The sequence below is a fragment of the Schistocerca serialis genome, chromosome 1 (assembly GCF_023864345.2).
Source record: "Schistocerca serialis cubense isolate TAMUIC-IGC-003099 chromosome 1, iqSchSeri2.2, whole genome shotgun sequence".
Taxonomy (NCBI): Eukaryota; Metazoa; Arthropoda; class Insecta; order Orthoptera; family Acrididae; genus Schistocerca; species Schistocerca serialis.
In genome coordinates, this window is record NC_064638.1 from 86,320,750 (window position 1) to 86,340,103 (window position 19,354).

Genomic DNA, 19,354 nt, shown 5'->3' on the forward strand with positions numbered 1-19,354 from the left:
TGTCACCGCCAGACACCACACTTGCTAGGTGGTAGCCTTTAAATCGGCCGCGGTCCGTTAGTATACGTCGGACCCGCGTGTCGCCACTATCAGTGATTGCAGACCGAGAGCCGCCACACGGCGCGTCTAGTCTAGAGAGACTCCCTAGCACTCGCCCCAGTTGTACAGCCGACTTTGCTAGCGATGGTTCACTGTCTACATACGCTCTCATTTGCCGAGACGACAGTTTAGCATAGCCTTCAGCTACGTCATTTGCTACGACCTAGCAAGGTGCCATATTCAGTTACTATAATAATATTGTGAATCATGTACTGTCAAGAGCGACGTTCATAATTAATGGATTAAAGTTAAGTATGAAACTAATTAAGTTCGCTTTCTGAATTCTCATTCCTTGTCATGTTCCAGACCTCACGTCAGTATAGTTCTTCCCTCCTCACGCCAGCCTGCGTGAGCTAAAACGCGTGCATTTCGGCCTCCTCTTGTAACACGGTGTTGGCTCTTCTGCCAACACAACAGTTTGTGTATGAGAAATCGGTTGGAAACTTTCCTCATGACAACACGTTGTAGGTGTCGCCACCGGAGCCAACCTTGTGTGAATGCTCTGAAAAGCTAATCATTTGCATATCACAGCACCTTCTTCCTATCGGTTAAATTTCGCGTCTGTAGCACGTCATCTTCGTGGTGTATCAATTTCAATGGCCAGTAGTGTAGTAACAAGCATCCCTGGTGTAGGGAAACAACTCAAAGATTTGAAAGCACATATTTCACCAGGTTCGGATGGAATCCCAGTTCGGTTCTACAAAGAGTACCCTATGAAATTGTCCCCTTACCTATCCTGCATTTATTGTGAATCTCGCCCAGCACTAAGTCCCAATTAGCTGTCAAAAGGCGCAGATGACTCCAACGTATAAGAAGGGCAAAATAGCGGATCCTCAAAATTACAGGCCAATCTACCTAATTTCTGTCTGCTGCATAGTCCTTGAACATATTCTCAGTTCGAGTATATTAGACTTTCTTGAAGCTGAGAAGCTTATGTCCACGAATCAGCATGGTTTTAGAAAGCATCGCTCGTGCGAAACTCAACTTGCACTCTTCTCACATGATGTACTGCCAACTATGGATCAAGGACAACAGGCAGATCACATATTTCTATATTTCCAGAAAGCACTTGATACGGGCCTCTTGCAGGCTGTTAAAGAAAGTATGGGCATATGGAATAAGTTCACAGATATCTGTGTGGCTCCAAGACTTCTTAAGGAATAGAACTCAGGATGTTGTCCTCGATGGCGAGTGTTCATCAGAAACAAAGGTATCGTCAGGAGTGCCCCAGGGAAGCGTGATAGGACCGCTGTTGTTCTCCATATGCATAAATGTTTTGGCAGACAGCCTGGGCAGTAATCTGCGGTTGTTTGCTGACGATGCTGTGGTGTACGTTAATGTGTCGAAGTCGAGTGACTGTAGGGAAGTACAAGACGACTTAGACAAAACTTTTAGTTGGTACGATGAATGCAGCTAGCTCTAAATGAGGAAAAATGTAAGTTGATGCAGATGAGTAGGAAGAACAAACTTGTAATGTTCGGGTTGGTTGGTTGGTTTGGGGAAGGAGACCAGACAGCATGGTCATCGGTCTCATCGGAGTAGGGAAGGATGGGGAAGGAAGTCGGCCGTGCCCTTTAAGAGGAAGCATCCCGGCATTTGCCTGGAGTGATTTAGGGAAATCACGGAAAACCTAAATCAGGATGGCCGGACGCGGGATTGAACCGTCGTCCTCCCGAATGCGAGTCCAGTGTCTAACCACTGCGCCACCCCGCTCTGTAATGTTCGGATACAGCATTATTAGTGTCCTACTTGATATAGTCAACTCATTTAAATATCTGACCATAACGTTGCAAAGTGGTATGAAATTGAACGAGCATCCGAGAACTGTGATGAGAAAGCGAATGGTCGAGTTTGGTATATCGGGAGAATCTTAGGAAAGAGTGGTTCACTTGTAACGGAGACCATATGTAGGACGCTGGTGCGACCTATTCTTAAATACTGCTCGAGTTTTCGGGATCTGTACCAGTTTGGTTGGTTGGCTGGTTTGGAGGAGGCGAGCAAACAGTGAGGTCATCGGTCCCATCAGATTAGGGAAGGAAGGGGAAGGAAATCGGCCGTGCATTTGCAAAGGAACCATCGCAGCATTTGCCTGAAGCGATTTAGGGAAATCACTGACAATCTAAATCAGGATGGCCGTACGCGGCTTTGAACCGTCGTCCTCCCAAATACGAGTCTAGTGTGCTAATCACTACGCCACCTCGCTCGTTCTGAACCAGGTCAGATCGAAGAAGACTAAACAATGTAGAGGTGGACTGCTAGATTTGTTCCCGGTAGGCTCAAACAACACATAAGTGTTATGGAGATGATTTGGGAACTCAAATAGGATCCCTGGAGGAATGGCGACATTCTTTTCGAGAAACGCTATTGAGAAAATTTATAGAACCGGCATTTGAAGCAGACTGCCACACAATTCTACAGCTACCAACATACACTGCCCGTAAGGACCACAAAGAAAGGTGAGAAACTGGGACTCGTATGGAAGCATATAGAAAGTCGTTTTTCTCTCGCACTATTTACGAGTGGAAGAGGGAAGGAAATTAGTAGTAATGGTGCAGGGAAACCTGTGCCACAATGGACAATGCAGGTATTTAAGTATACTCACTAATAAAATACATTGTATTGATTTGTTTTACATATTTAAATTATTTTAGAAATGTGTGCTATATGACAAGGACTTGCTTGGTTTTGGTCTGTTTGATGCCATTGTCACAAAGAAGAGAAATGGTTACAGGATGTGGCATATTACAGTCAATATGTCCTGGATAAAGCGTGAAAGCTATGCAGAATTCATTTTACTCTTTTTTCCCTTGCATTTCATCCAAAATATAACATAATCCATCCATTGTACTACTTTTATATGCAGTAAAATTGCGTACAGAAATCTTTCTCGAAAATTAAGGCAGCATGCTTCTGCCACGGTGTATATTCAACACTCGCTGAAATTTAACTGGTGCACAGATAAAATTTTTATCTCCTTTTTTTATCGGTCACAGACATATGTTGATACTCTTAAGCTTCTTCTCTATGCATATCATTGTTTAATCTCAAATTTCGTTCCAAATTTTTATTTCGATTTGGTCAACTTTCTCAGAAAGGTTGCATTTATCTTTCGTGGGACATGAAAACCTAAATCATATTTTGTGAAGATACTACGAAAATACCTTGCTTGGCTGGTTGAATGTTCTTTTCCTTACAATCAACAATGTAAAGTCTTTCACGATTAGTAAAATTGCCAATTTCAAAAGACAAGCACAATATTGTAGACTTTTTCTGCAGTAATGAAAGAGTACCAAAGGAAAGCTATCAATAAAAGATTTTTACTTGTTTACTTTCGGCCTTTGCGGTCCTATTTTTAGGTATATGCCTCCCTGACCATCTGGTTTTACCTCATGTGTACTCACAGCGTTTTTAATAGTATTTCTGAAAGTCGTCTAGCTAATGTATAAACTTTTCACCAAAACGTGCTGGCACACCTATTCTTGTATCTTATTTACCATAACTTTATACACTGTTGTACTCCTTATTTGAGATTCTGCAGCTTTAGTTTTTTTCTTTCATCTTTTCCCATAGCCATGCAGTCTAACAGCCAGTTTTTCTTTAGTTCATAAAACATAAGTTTATAATAGCTACTCATTAAAGAATATTTTTCTGCCTTCATCGCTAACTGATATGCCTATCATTTTGGCATCTTCTCCCATAGCAAGGACTTGTTTTCCCATTTGCTTTCCTTCTTTCGATACGTTTCATTTGCTTAACTTCTTTCGTCTAAATTAGGACATTCCGTTATTGTTAACTATGTCTTGTTAACACCTCTCTCCTCTTACTCCACATTCTCACAGGTTTGTTTTTTGTGAAGGCTAGAACAAGTTGATCTCCTGCATTTCCTTATAATTGGGTTGTAATATTGTTTTTGTTTCACTTCTTTCTTCATCTCTCTTGTCACTGGGTAGTATCCAGATCAGATTATCAATACTGTACCCTGGAGTATCTCTGCCTTCTTGTCTATCTACAAGGAAAATTATTGATGTGGCGACTGGAAAATGTTGTACTCTTTCATAACAGTTCTACAGGATTGTAACTTGAGTAGCACCCTTGTTTCTCCTTCTTACTCACCACTGGATAGCTTCAATGTTGTATTAACAATTGTTGCTGGTTACTATAGATAATTTTGGTATTCAGTATAATATTCAGCAGTTCATTATCCAGCATGAAAATCATAAAAACATTCTCCTCTGAGTTTGCATAATCACAGCTGTTTCCCGTTGCTCTAGTACTTATATTATATATGTTCTTATGCTCTGAACTCTGTTCACTTTCAGAACATTTTGATATTTCACACCACACTTTTGTAACATCTTTAATGCTCTAGACACCTAAACTGACTCATTGTTAAGTAATAGTACTGTCAATTACAATACTATCAAAGTTCACATGACATTTTCAATGGACAGTTAAAATTCTTGTCCAACATCATGGTGTATATGGTAGTCCAGTTCAAACCAAATAACGGTCTATGCTGTTGAAATTTTTATCAGTTGATGCAAATTCCTAATGATTTATCATAAGCACTGTAAGCATAAAAAAGTCACTTACATATTTTGCCTTGTAGGGGACAATACATGAAAAATTGACTGAATTCGATGAAAACAAAAAGTTTTCCTCGAACATTCTTCCAACAAAAGTTCTTACTAGAATTGACTTAGAATATTATGTCAAAAATTGGAAATACCATATTTTTAGATGTCTTTATGTGAGAATGAGTTTATGTTATCCAGAATCACTAACAAATGTGAGAATTTCATTGTTAAATACCAGACAGAAAATGATCCTGGTTCATATAGGAAATGATAGAAGATGAAAGGTAATGTTGTATATTACTTCTATGTCTTCGACACTTTACTGCCTCTTCTCATAATAGTGAAGTATTTCTAAACCATACAACAGTTTATAACTGAAATGTGTCTCATTTATCTAAAATTTCGAGATCTATTCACTTTTGTCTATAGTTATTGAACTGTAGATAAATCAGGAAGCACATACTCGTGGTATCACAAGTGATGTCATCAAGCTTGGTCTAACATTTAACCTATCTGGTAAATGCTCAACTGTAACTGTTGTCTTTATCCCCACACTAAATCTGTCTCATTATACTTATGAAATTATCTTACTCAACTGCATGCCAGCTATTAAATCAAGAAACGATGATTTTTACTATTGTAATAAGACAGGTGATCTGAATATTCTCGGCAATATTACTTTGAATCATGAAACTTATGATCTTCATGACATTATTTTCATCTTGTGGCAGGAGACAGAGCCATAGACTGAGAGGGTGATGTGGAGAAAAAGAAAAAAAGCTATGTCACATAAAATGTTAGTTAAAATAAAACTCTCAAATGATGTGAGATGTGGAGTGATTTACATGTTGACTTTAAGCTGAATGATAACATAGGCTCAGTTTTAATGTCATTCAGAACAAAACCATACAACAGCAGAAAATCTAATAAACACTGAGAATGTGTACATTGTAAACATTCACTGAAACATTTATGGAAGTTCATAAACAATGCTGCTTTTGCACACCACTTACATCGGTTTTGACTTCCAGCGCCACTTGGATATAAGATTGTGGGCTGTTATTCATGGTAAAATATGTTTCAGAGTTAAGTATAACAAACAAGATAGATATCTAATGAATGTCGATAGTGAAGAAACAATTGTTTGATTAAATTTAAGGAAACGTAATGGGCATTATATTCAGACAGCATGTTGTATCCACAGAGAAAAAATGATCAGAACAAAGAAGATGAGAAGAATATGGATGATATCTCGATCCCTCTAAATCGACAAACACTATATCACTGGGACACATAGTGTTCTAAATATTAGCATCATTCGGTGCGAACTTTAGTTCGACATTGTGTTAAATGAAGAAGGTGAGGAACAAGAAAACTAAAACGATATTAATTACATACTGAACGAGAGAGAAAACATTATCACTGACGACTTTATAATTCGCTTCAAATATCAATAGTAAAAACCATTTGCAACCTACTCCCATGCAAGAATCGTCTGTATATCGAAGAAAGATATGTCAAAGAATCAGAACAGCAGACATTTACTTGTGTAAAAATTTCACTCTTCGCTCATTTTCGAAAATACGCTATCATCTGAAAAGCTACACAATTGATCATGTGTACAATCCAGAAATTGTAGTGCTAATGAAAGGATATTAATCTTTTACGCCAATATGTGAATCACTATGAAGAGTGCTGGGTATGGAACAAGAAATGAACTAAAAGAATTAGTTGCTGGTGATGGATGTTTCGATTTCTGTATCCTGGTCAGTATGGTACTTGGATATCACAGGATTAAATGAAAATTACTTTAAATGCTTGCCATGAACTTGTACCAATTTGCACCAAAAAACACTTAATGTATTATCTTAGACAATTTGAAAATTTGATATGAATAAATTTACTGGGAAATGCCAGAAACATAAGTGTATCAGGAAGAGCAAACGACATTATGGAATATCTTAAGAAATCATCTAAGCCTAACTCCAGCATTCCATCATTGGGATTTAACTGAATTTGTTGCGCCAGGGATTCCTGCGTGGTAATGGAAAGTTAAATTCAATGCAACATTCAAGGCTGGAAAATACATAATTTTAATTTTTCAAACAAACAGGAATTTTATTGTCATCACACAAATAGACATGAAGGAGTTTAAGGTATATCTGACTTCATCTATATATCCTGAAGATAACTATTTAGTCGATTTTAGCACAAAGAACACTGAACATATGTATGAAATGTACTGCAGCTTTCAGTCACTGTTTTCTGGAGAGAGCGAGAGAACTAAGAAGAAATTCGTTCATGAGCCATACAGAGTTCCACAAGCATCGATTTTTCACAAAAAGATAAAGAACTACTGAAATCATCTGTCATTGATATGAGAACTGAAATGCAACAACACCATTCTCAAAAAATCCGTTAGCGTAGCACCTGGTTGTTCATAATTCTGTTATAGATAGGACGCCTTCAACCAACTGGGAAATAGGGTGTACCTGTATATGGGAGATTTAATGCTTTATATATGAAAGGTGTCTTGCAGTTACTTGACTGGAAGTGACGCCATATCATGTGGTTGGACATGTGGCCATCTTGGATCTTTAGCCTATGTAACAACCCTTGGCAACCACAACTGATCAGTGATTTGTCAGATATATTACTGAAGGTGAGGGGACACACTTTTCTCATGCTTAGGAAGACTGTCTCATTTTGCATGAGTTGCTCACTGGCATATTTTCTTTTTTGCCAGAAACTTATTTGATTCCCAAGGGTAATAGACTTCTTGACTGTGGATGCATTTGGACTCTATCTATAAGCTGAGAGTCAGATTGCAGTTGTGACCATATCGCAGGATGCAGAAATTTTACACAAGGTTAGAGAGAAACAACTATCACACTTGGGATTTTTTTAGCTTGAAATTGCTCAATGCTATATTTTCTTTGTTTTCCAGAACCATGTAACAAGTCTTCTTTATTTCCAAGGATTCCATACCACAAACAATCGATTTCTTGAGAAGCGAAATGCATTTCGAATATTCGGTGGTGCTCGTAGTAGCATGGTTGTTTTTGGCGGTTTCAAACTTGTGCAAATTAGTTATTGAAAAATCACCATCATCATAGTATGGACTCAACAGTGCTGAATGGTGTACAAACATTTATTCCACCTTAGTCGCTTGTCTACATGAAGGATTTCAAGAAAGTGAAGTGGATTCTGTATGGGTGGCCAGAATATGATGTGTGTAATACTAAAGACGAGGGCTGCCCCTCACTTTCTGCATTCAGATCAAAAATGTGTGTAGACAGATACAAAGCAGTGATCAGAGAGTTAAATGTGAAGTTGTTGGAATGGCGGTGACATGATTGTCACTTGTGAGATTTGCTATATGATCCCAATGATTGCAAAGGAACTTATTGTTGAGCAATAAAAGAAATTTAACTGTTTTTGTGCCAATGAGCAAAATGAGCTTGTTGTTGAGCAATGAAAGAAATGTAATACTGGTTTCATAAAATTTTAATTTTGATGTCAATGAGAGGAATGAAACCTGTTGTTAAATAATGAAAAAATATAATGTTTTTAACACTGAAAAGAATCTAATGTTTTAACAATAATATTTGTAACTGGAGAATTTTTGCTTGTTTTTTGTTTATTCTCTATCTGTAACGTATTTCATAAAGAACTACTTCATTCCTATGATACCTTGCTCTTGTAACTGACTTTATTGTAATCAGCATTAAAGCTGAAATAGCTTAAGAACTGCATCACCAACATGAGAACTTTATCCAAGGAGAATCGTTATCTCCAAGGAACTGATGACCTTTATCACACCAGTATGGTTTACCACATTCCATAGGTCAAATACGGTTCAGGTTACAAATGTTTATTAACAGTCATTGATGTGTATTTCAGATATGCATATGTCACTGCTCTAATGACTGAAAGTGGTGCTGAGGTTGCAGATGCACTTAGAAAAATTTACAAGGAAGTAGTAACATTCCAAATCATTTACAAGAAGACAGGTAATTAATTTTACAATACTCATTCAATGAAGCTAAGGAATAAACATAAGATGAATCACCACTCAGCATTTTCGATCTTGAAAGATCATTTGTCGAACGATTCAAGAGAAACCTTAAAGAAACGTCTTCAAATGTATCGCTGTTCATGGTTGTTTCAAATGGATTGATATGGTGCAAATTTACATACAACCCACATCAATTCATGTAAGATCTGTTAACATTAAAAATAATAGTATTTTGTGCACTGTGTATAATAAAATCGAGACGACATATCCACAAGAAGCTGAAGCCAAAGTCAGTGGTTTTGTTGAAATTAGTAAACACGGGGCAATTTTTGAGAAAGGCTACACTCCCAGTTTGTCTACTCCTGCTGCAAGTTTACGTGTCATGGTGTATGACAGGAGATTTCCACAGCACAAAACTACAAAAAACCAGCTGTTTGTCCTGGTATCTAGTGGAAAATTCATATAAAATGAAGGAAACAAAGCATTTGTAAGGTGACTGGCTTTTAATAAAACGCACAGTTCCTGGATTACTTTGATAGAGAGAGAAATGGAGGGAGAGAGAGAGCGAGAGTACATTTGTGTCCTGGCTTCAATCTCTGCAGGAGCAGAAGCAGTGGCAGTAGATGGAGCAGGTTGTCAAATACCTTATGCTGATGCACAGGCTATCTCTCTCCCACTAGCCACAAGTTGTCACTCTCTCTCTCTCTCTCTCTCTCTCTCTCTCTCTCTCTCTCTCTCTCTCTCTCTCTGTCTCTCTCGACCATTCAGAAATTTTGTGCAAATATTTTCAAAGATGAGGTAAGCTGAAGGGAAGGGCATGTACTTTTCCGGGAGTTCTGCGGTCTTTGAACTTGGGGTCATTTTTATGCAATACAGTCAATTTAGTCCCTTAGTTTAATACTGTGCAGAGATTTACTAGAGGCACAGGGGGAGAAAAGGGGGAAGAGAAGAGGTACAAAGCTCAACTGGACTGTAGTTGAGTCGGCATAAGTTGATCCCTGACAATTGGTATGGTCTGGACGCAGAAACTTCATTGGCCTACCTCAACCAACAATATAACACAATTTTGTAAATGTCTCTTTGACAATGCCTGAGTTTTGTCATAGCTCTGCATATAACTACAGTTTTCACCTTCAACCATCAGCACTTTGTAGTTGAAAATTAGCAAATAGTGCTGCAAGTATCTATTCCGATGAGAAACTTTTTAATGCAAAATATTTGTGTTTGTGTCTCAGATAACAGAGTGAAGTACATATTGAGAATACTGTGCAAGTAAATGCAGACTACTCATGCAACCATATATTGTTAGAGAAAAGTATTACTTAGGCTGGTACTACATTATCATATTTCCTTGACAATGAAATATGATCAAATATTTGTCAAATTTCTTTGACATGGATCCTTGATATGTCGTTAAAAAGAGGTATAGCACTGTCATCATATTTTTCATTAAAGTTCAAGGTGGCGGAAACAGCACTTCGTTACTATGTGCTGCAGTTGCTTGTATCACAATGGCATTGTGTGCGCATTTGGAAGAGAAACAGCAGAAAAAAAAGGAAACATACTTGGGCGAAGTCGTGAGTTTTATGTCGAGATAAGAAACGTATTCAGCAATTTTTTGGGAGTTGTAAGTGTATGAATTACTTACAAATTGATGAAAGTGTATTTCAATATTTGCCCAGCAAAGGGGCTCCTCATAGTACAAAACAGAATACTCAGTTCAGAAATGCTACATGTGAACAAGACATGCTCACCACAACACTATGATTTCTTGCTACAGGAGAGAGCTATTCTAGCTTAAAATACAGCACTCCAAAATACAGCAGACCAAAATAATTCAAGAAATGTGTGAAGTGATTTATAAAGCAATGAAGGAGGAATTCCTCAAGGTAAATAAATGTTTAGCACACACAATATGGGCAATAAGAACTATTTTCATTTTTGAATAATTTAACTAATAGAATTATTGTTCCGACAACCACAAATGTAACCACATTTTAACTTGTGGCATCCAAAGTTCAAAAGTAGATAAAGTAGAATGGAAAGCTAACATTCTTCTTTTTATTTGAGAGTATTTCCTTCTCCTCTATTCTGGCTTGCTGTAAAGTTGCCTGGATGTTTCCAAATGTAGAGTTAGATGGTTATAGCTGCGAGTGTTGATTTGAAGATCCCTGCAGCGTTTTCCATCTGCCTACAAGCATATGATCAATAGCATGTGTTGTGCCCCTCGCTTACCCACCACCCAAGTCAAAGCAAGATTATTAAAAAGAGTCGAAGGAACATGTCAACTAAATTTTGTAGCTATATTTACAAACACACTACTGGCATCAAATACCTGTAGCAGTGCCAGCGCTCCGAGCTGTTAATTTAATAGTTCAATGAATAGAAGATGAAAGAATTTATGATTAAATTCACAGCAATGCCCTGGACTTGGTGACATTTCCTTAATGAAAGGCAATATTTAACAAAGTTCCCTATTTCTCTATCAAATTTCTTTGACATCGGTATTAGACATCTCAACTTTGTTTGACAAAGAAACATGACACTGTAATACTGGCCCTACGTAAATCATCAACAGACTTACTGCAAACTGATTGCAAGGGCATTGTTGACTGTGCTTAGATTTGTATTGTATTTTTGGACTAACATTTTCTGTGTGAGCATCAGACACAAGCAAATAAAAATCATAAAATGTGAATGTAACCATAAAAATATTTTATATTTACTTTGGATAATATTGAATCGAAAATATGATTCCTTACTCTCACACAATGTTCTGAAACAGTTAAACTACTATTACTGTCGTAGAAACACAACTAGAATTCGAATAGTGATACTATAAAAAATGTGATATTCCATCAGCTGTAATGACTTCCTCAGCATGCTTTATTGAAGCGTAGGTCATATTCAGTACTGATATCCAATAGTCCTAAAAATTATAGGAGTAATAAACTGTAACTGTCAAACTTGCTGTTGACTGAAGTTAAAATCTTCTGGGTTATTAGGCCGCATCGTGTTTCACATGATGCAGCCTAATAACCCAGAAGATTTTAACTTCAGTGACAATGGCCACGAAAGCCTGCAGACTTACATAAACTTGCTGTTGTAAGTATCAAGTTCAAGATATGTTTTTAGTTTCATGAGAGGATCTCCTATTTATTAGTGTACTATTACCTATATCTTCCAGTTTTTCAGATGACAGGCAAATCTGATTCAAATATTACCTTTAATCACCATTTCAACTGGCAATGAAAAGTTGCACATTCATATCCCAACCTGCACACCAGCCATCCCACTGGCCTGTGGATACAATCTGCTGGCTCACTATCATGCCAGCTCGCTTGATAAGCAGAAAAGTTAAAAGCTGTTTAACTTATTGGCCATCTGAACCGCTTGCACCATCATCCAAGAGCTACAGAAACTGCCACTAGATAGATCTGTTCTCATTCTGCTTCAATGTATCCCAATAGTATTGTAACCAAGGCAATAGATTTGCTGTGGTTCACATTCCTGCAAACCAATCAATATTGCAAAGATATTTAATTTAAGTAGAACTATAATATATTTTTGGTTGAGTCACTGAGTCTAACTATTACCACAAAGTTGAAATAGGTAATTCACTAGTATCTTCAGATATTTAAAGCTGTTCTTGACCTAATGAAAATCCCATGTAAATATGATAGTGTTCTTACTGGCACAATCACTGAATGATGAGTGTTCTACATGGGATTTTAATTAGATGAAAATTAGCTCTTACACTCTAGAAGCACAAATAATTATTCTATTTCCACTAAAGGAAATAGTTATTATCATTGTGTTTTGAAATTAAAATAAGCCTAACTTTACAATCTAAACTGTTCACCAATAACATGAAATTCAGCAAATGCCTGTGCTTAGTTATAATACTTCTTTAGTATTTTGTGTTGCTTTGAACAATATTGTGTAACTTTATTACAAATAAGTAGTTATAAGAAATTACTGAAGGCTATAATGAGATTTCTATGCTAAGGATTAACGAAGTTATCCCACTTTCAATACATTTATTTAATAGTTAAAGATAAAATCCTATTTTCTTGAGATGACATTACCTATTCACATACACAAACCCACTTTTCACGACCTATGCTGTCGAACGAACAAAAGTAGAATAACGCCAGATCCACCGGCCACCACTTGCTCCTAGACAAATTGATCGCTTAACTCAGTACAGCATAACTGGCGTTTGGCTGAAACTGGTCGATCTCGTTGACATGACAAATAGAGCTGTAGTAGCATAGGTTAGATTGAGAGGTGATGAATTGGTGGTGGGTTGGTTACGTTAATTAATAAGAGTGACAAATAAAGTTTGTGGTAACAGAGCGACCTGTAGCGTAACCTTATGTTTACGTTCACGCCATATTTCATCGCTTTATTTGTGGCGAACGCCAGTTATATTGTAGTCGTTGTAAGCGGCCGATAAACGATCAGTAATTGCGACAATATTTCTAGTATGCGTAATAATATTGACAGTCTATTAGTGAAATTGAGAATATCAAAACTTTTGGAAATATAATGTGCTGCCTGATAATATTGAGCCGTCTGTGGGCAGTACCGACAATATCCGTGACAGACCAAGGACGTAGGTTAGCTTACCGGTACATTTGTTGTTGTTGTATGGAAAATGAGTTCAAAACAAGACAAAAGAGCATTATTATTACAGGGCATAGAAATATGTAAATCGTTGCCATCACTTAGGGATGTTTCAGTAAATTACTACAAAAACAGAACTGTTAAGAAGAATGATGTTGCTCAGAATATATGGGAACGGCCGCGAAGAAAGATTTTTTAAAAATTAATTAATGCTAAGTTATGAATAAAAGCATATACAGATTTCTACGTGTGAGTATACATAATTTTCCCGAATATAATTACGTAGTGCAGGTAGAGTTGATTGTAGAAACATTGCTGACTGGAGATCAATTTTGATATTATTTCAGAAATTGAACTATAGCAACGATTTGACAATGTTATTCAACGTGTGGGGTCACAATTACGTGATGGTGAGGGAGGTGCATGTGGCCAGTAAGTTAATCGGCTTTCATTAACTATTCTGTCTGGGCATGTGGTATGAAAGTGAATCCAGTAGTGTGTTTCCGCACGCCAGTTGACTGGTCGCTTGTGTGCAAGTTTTCGTTGCCTGTGGAAGAAGGGCTTAACTAATCACGATTTTGTTGGTCTAGTTGTTTTATGAAGTTCTCTATATTCTGTTAATCACACAAAATTCTCGTATACTGATTCTAAATTTGGAAATTATGCAATTTAAGACTGTCGTTCCAAATTTTGTTTACCGGAAGTACGTGTTTGTGCTACAGTCAGCTGTTATGTGATCGGGAACAACTGGTTGCCATTGGTGGTTGCACTGTCAGGCGTTTTGTTGTTGTTTACAAAAGTGAGCATGTGAATGTGGTAACCGCGAAGTCCGTAAATGTAGTATCAGTGTGACAGTTTGTAAGAACAATGGGCAAGATAAGAAAAGAGAGATGTTGCTTTTGCAATTCCGTAGTTGATGACGAAATTCGTTACGGTGAGTTTCTTGAAATGGAAACTGTCGCCACGCATTACTTCTGTTTGCTACTGACCACGCACATACGGCAGAATGGAGAAGACGATGAAGGCATTCGGGGTTTCTTGCTAGATGACATTAAGAAAGAAGTGCGACGTGTGAAAAACGTTACATGCAGCTATTGTAAAAAAAGAGGTGCCTCGATATACTGTGGGACGCCAAAATGCCAGAAAGTTTTTCACCTACCTTGCGGATTGAAACAGTCGTCATTTCACCAATTCTTTGGAGCATTCAGATCCTTTTGTGATAAGCACAGACTCGTTCAGAAAGTTGATGCATTGGCTTTGAAGAAATTTCAAACTGATTATGTCACCTGTTCTATATGTTCTGATGATTTGAGACCAAAACCGTCCCCAGAAACAATTTGGGCTCCTTGCTGCAATATGTGGTTTCACAAAAACTGTTTGCAGAAACTAGCTCTCAGTAGTGGCTACTTTTTTAAATGTCCGTTGTGTTGTAATAAGCCTATTTTTGAAGAAACAATGAAATTTTATGGCATATTTGTCCCGGAACGAGATGCCTCTTGGGAGCTAGTACCAAATGCTTATGAAGAGTTGCTTCAGACTTATGCTCGTTGTGATGCTAAGATATGTAGGGCAAAGTCACGTTCAGTTAATGTGAAAGGAAAAATGTGGGAAATAATATTATGCAGATACTGTGGCTCTCAAGGAACACACAAAATCTGTGGTAATCTTAAGACAAAAAGGCCTGTTTGGGAATGCTCAACATGCAGTACAGTTGTGAACAAAGGTTCTGATGAAGATGATGAAGACGAGGAGATTTCAATTGATATTGAGAGCATACCAGACCAGCCCTCAGAGGTCACCGGTTTGCATCTCAGCGACACCACCAGAATTGTAAGGAGTGTAACATCTGCAGAAACAGCTCCACAACAAGAGCAGCAGTCCCCACTTCAAACAGAATCAGCATCTTTGCAAATGCCCAAAGAACAGCCTGCCATTACATATAATACTATTACAGATATTGAAGAAAATATAAGTGTAGTAGTGAGCTCAAGTGATTCAGATATAGAACTTGTTAACTACGAACCACAAGTTAGGTTAGTTGACAATCATAAATATGAACTCAAGACAAAAAATGGCAATTATGTTGAAGTTGTGAAGTTGAATGAAAATATATGTACAGTTCCAAAAGTAGCAGGTGATATAAAAGTAATACGTAGAAAAAAGATTATACAGATAGATGATAGTGATATTGCAGAAATTTCTGAGCCTGAGTCAGAATATGGAATGTATGATTAATATGTGTGTGCTTGTTGAATCTGTCTTTTGAAGAATTGATTCTCATCCATTCAGTATATACACAGTACAGTTACAATTAATGAGTGTTGTGCCTTTTTAAGTGTAAATTCTTGCTGAAGTATTGCCCACATACAGCCAGAAAATCAAATATAGAACTGTTCTTGTTTGTCCTTGAATGAGAAGCTCAAAGAACCCAGTTCTATTTTTCAATTTGAGAACACTGTTTTGTCACCGGTGATTTCTGCTGTTCAAGAATTGATGTGGTTATTCAAAGAAATGTTTGTAAAGAATTTTGTGTTTCTATAAAATTAACAGTCACTGTGGGATAGAGGAAAAACTTGTTTGGTAACGTACTCATTGTAGCTCATGTATAGGTAGTACCAACTGTAATTTATCGAAAATAGGAACTAATTTGTCACTAGATTCTTCTTGAATCTTACCTCAGGAAGTTATTGATTAGTAATGTGGCAGATTTCTTAATGTGTGTGTCTTATCATAAAACATTGTCATTGTTATGTTAAGAAAAGAGTGGTACATATGCATTAAGTTGAACTACATTAACATAAAATTTGTTTTATCCCTGCACTTTTTTTAATGGGGCAGTACTGTCCCAGCCCTCAGAGATTCGTATTTTCTTCACAGTGTTCTTCTAGTAATAGTGTGTGATGCCAAAGTATAACTGCAGTTACTGTTTGTTTACTGTTATATTTGGACTGTTTTAATTTCTTGTCTCACTTGCAGTGTAAATTTTTGTCTACAGTCTGTCTGAGCATTTCCCGAGCTATATGTTTACGAAAAAGAGCAAATCTCTATATTTGTCATAGATTTTTTTCTCGGGAATGATTCCTGTTTTACTATATTGTGCTTTGTGTGCCTACAAATGTAAATGTAAAAACAAATTGTTGAGGCTTTTTATGTTAACTAAGGAATGCCCAGCAACAATCAGAGCTGGTTTGAAATAGCTCACAGCCAATGTTGGGTATGTAATAGAGATGTTAGATAATTTTGTGTTGTTAAGCAACAAGAAATGCAAGGTTATTTGCTTCATATAGGTATTTGATTGTTGAGTTTGTTTTCTTTACCATTTCAGAAAAAAGAAAAGGAAGTGTGTGTGTGTGTGTGTGTGTGTGTGTGTGTGTGTGTGTGTGTGTGTGTGTGCATCCTCAGTAACAAGACAGAAGCAGTAGCTTCAGTGAGAGTTTCAGCGGCACCATTAGGCCTCGGAAAACCTACTAACATTTATATATTTTTCAATGTATCACATACTGACGTGGTATTAAACTTCTCAGTTTGTGTTTAAATGTGTTATAATTTATGGTCATGTACATATTAATCAGCTATTGTGAAAACTGGTTGCAGCTTTACATGTAACCTTCTGTGGTACGATATTTATACCACTTCCGGTGTATTTATTTGTTATTCTTGTGAACTTTTCTATAGTGTGTGTGTGTTGCTCATCAGGCTATGAATAAATCTCCAATGACATTTGTTTTCATTTTTTTTTTTCACTGGCTACATCAATTCTCTGTACATTACAATTGTACTTTTCCCATGATGAATGTCTTCTCTCATAAACACATTATTGTACTGATGAAGACTACTTTGTGTTCAGAAAAAAAAGTGTAATTTCTGATATTTCTGGAGCTTTTACTTAACTGACACTGTGTGTGTGTGTGTGTGTGTGTGTGTGTGTGTGTGTGTGTGTGTGTGTAGTGTAGTGGGGGCTTAGCATTGTATAGAATTCCCTCACATCATATATTCACACCAATTTTCTGTCTTTGATACTGGCATTCCAATCTGCTGTTTGCAATAGAAAAAACTTGGCTAACTATTGTATGGTAATGACAAACCTCATGCAAGAAAGTGCTTTGTGGAGATGGTAATGGCAGCTACTCAAGTTTGAACAGTCAGCAGCTTCACTTCACAAACTACCTACATTCCATTTAGATTCTACCATACCAAAATAAAAGATTCCACAATAGACATTTTTAAATTTTGTTTGTATGTGATTTTACTTTGGCTCTATGACTTTTCCATAATATTTCGTGATGAGTCTCAGCTATCTAGGATTTCATATAGTAAATGAACTTTTTATTTAACCAAATGTGTGTGTTCCTGGAGGGACTCAAGCAGGTGGTAGAATTGTGCAAAGAAATGTTGCATCTTCATTGTTTTATCAGCACAGAATTCTGTCCAACATATCGTGGATTGTCTTGCTAATATGTATTTATTTCGTGAAAACCTGCGACTGTGAATGCGCTAAGGAGACAGTATAGTATGTGAATTACACTAAACACATCTACATCATGTTATATTTTACATTCATTATATTCTAAAGTGGAAATTTGTGCCATTTTTACATTCCCTTTTTAGTAAGTAACAGATTGTATCTTCCAGTTCTTCCTGTGTCTGTCAAGACCTCCTTTACGCAGTATTTTGCCATAAAATCCGTTTGTCATCCATCTTTTACTAATATATGGTCCATGAGGTTTATGTTTCCTGAAGAACTTGTCTGTCTTCATTTATTTCATTGAGGACTTTCATATTTTTTGTCTTAAGGTCCAGCTGTTACCTTTCCTACTTATCCACATTACTTTTACCTCTAGTTGCTTTTTAGTTACTTTACCAATTCTTTAACACTTCACATGATGAGCAGTCCACTGCAGACAAAGGATTTCTGCTGATGCGTTTGTCACATACAAATGAAGCTAAACAGCAGTTATAGTCCCTTATAAAGGTAATTTATTTAACTTACATTACATTTATATAAAGTTTCCATGTGTTACTTATTACACTTGTGCTTGTGTGATGCACAGCTACCTAAACTCACAACAATATGTATTGTTTATGCATAATGAATGTCATATGTCAGTGGAAAAGCACACAATATAGTAAACAAGAACAACATTACGTTGTTTTGCTGGTGCTGTCTTGGATCACATTAAGTCTTGGTACATTTGACAGTGAAAGTTACTTTCTTTGAAGCCCTTTGTGAGTGGACTTTACTATGCTCTTCCATCCAATGGACACAGCATCATCTTTTTGGTCATTTAGCTAGGTGTACCGCATTAATTATTATCTTCTTATGGAAGGGATTGCCATCACACTTGTCTTTGAATTTGACTTTTAAAAGAAGTACATCTTCTTTTACATTTCTAAACCAGGGCATTGTAGTTGGATGATTTCAATCAAAACAAAGTGGAAGATCTTGGTCAACCTTTTGCCATACATTTGTTTGCTGTGATCGTAAAATTCTACAGATGTATTGTGGATTGAATGGTGGATGCCATTGCTGTAATGATTCTGCACTCTTTTTTAAAGGTCTTCATTTGCATTTAAGAATGGTGTTTCAGCTGCATACATAACTACTGCCTCCTGAACCATTTCATATTGATGTATTTTAGTGTTTTGTGGAAGGCTTTTCAGATCATGTGTGACATTTGGTAGGCTATTTCAAGTTCATATATTCATTCCTTAAGTGCTTCCTTGTTCAGACTGCTTTTTGTAATGGTGTCAGTCATGTACTTAAATGTTTCTATTTGCTGATGTCTCCATATTTCGTATGGAGTTTTGGGCGGAGGGGGGTCATCTTTGATATTAGTCATTATTTCCTTCCAGTCTGATTTAAGTTCTAGCAGCTTCTATGGCATTGAACAGTGTAGCAATATCATCAGCAAGAGCCAGGCAGTCTGCCGTTGACTCCCTTGGATTAAGTTCCCATTCTAATGAGACCATAGTTGGTTTCTGTCAGTCTAATTTGCCAGGTTATGACTACTTTTCAAGAATGCATTTGAAA

General features: G+C 36.9%; 1 protein-coding gene across 1 annotated transcript; it reads left to right on the top strand.

Moving 5' to 3' along the window:
* Nucleotides 1-13,864: 13,864 nt before the first annotated feature.
* LOC126462249 (PHD finger protein 7-like) lies at nt 13,865-17,047 on the top strand. The gene has a single exon (XM_050096058.1). The coding sequence runs from the start codon at nt 14,191-14,193 to the stop codon at nt 15,556-15,558; it is 1,368 nt and encodes a 455-aa protein (XP_049952015.1). The 5' UTR covers nt 13,865-14,190; the 3' UTR covers nt 15,559-17,047.
* Nucleotides 17,048-19,354: the final 2,307 nt, after the last annotated feature.

What these genes read in the sequence shown, in the direction of transcription:
- LOC126462249 (XM_050096058.1), top strand. Translation starts at nt 14,191, where the DNA reads ATGGGCAAGATAAGAAAAGAGAGATGTTGCTTTTGCAATTCCGTAGTT.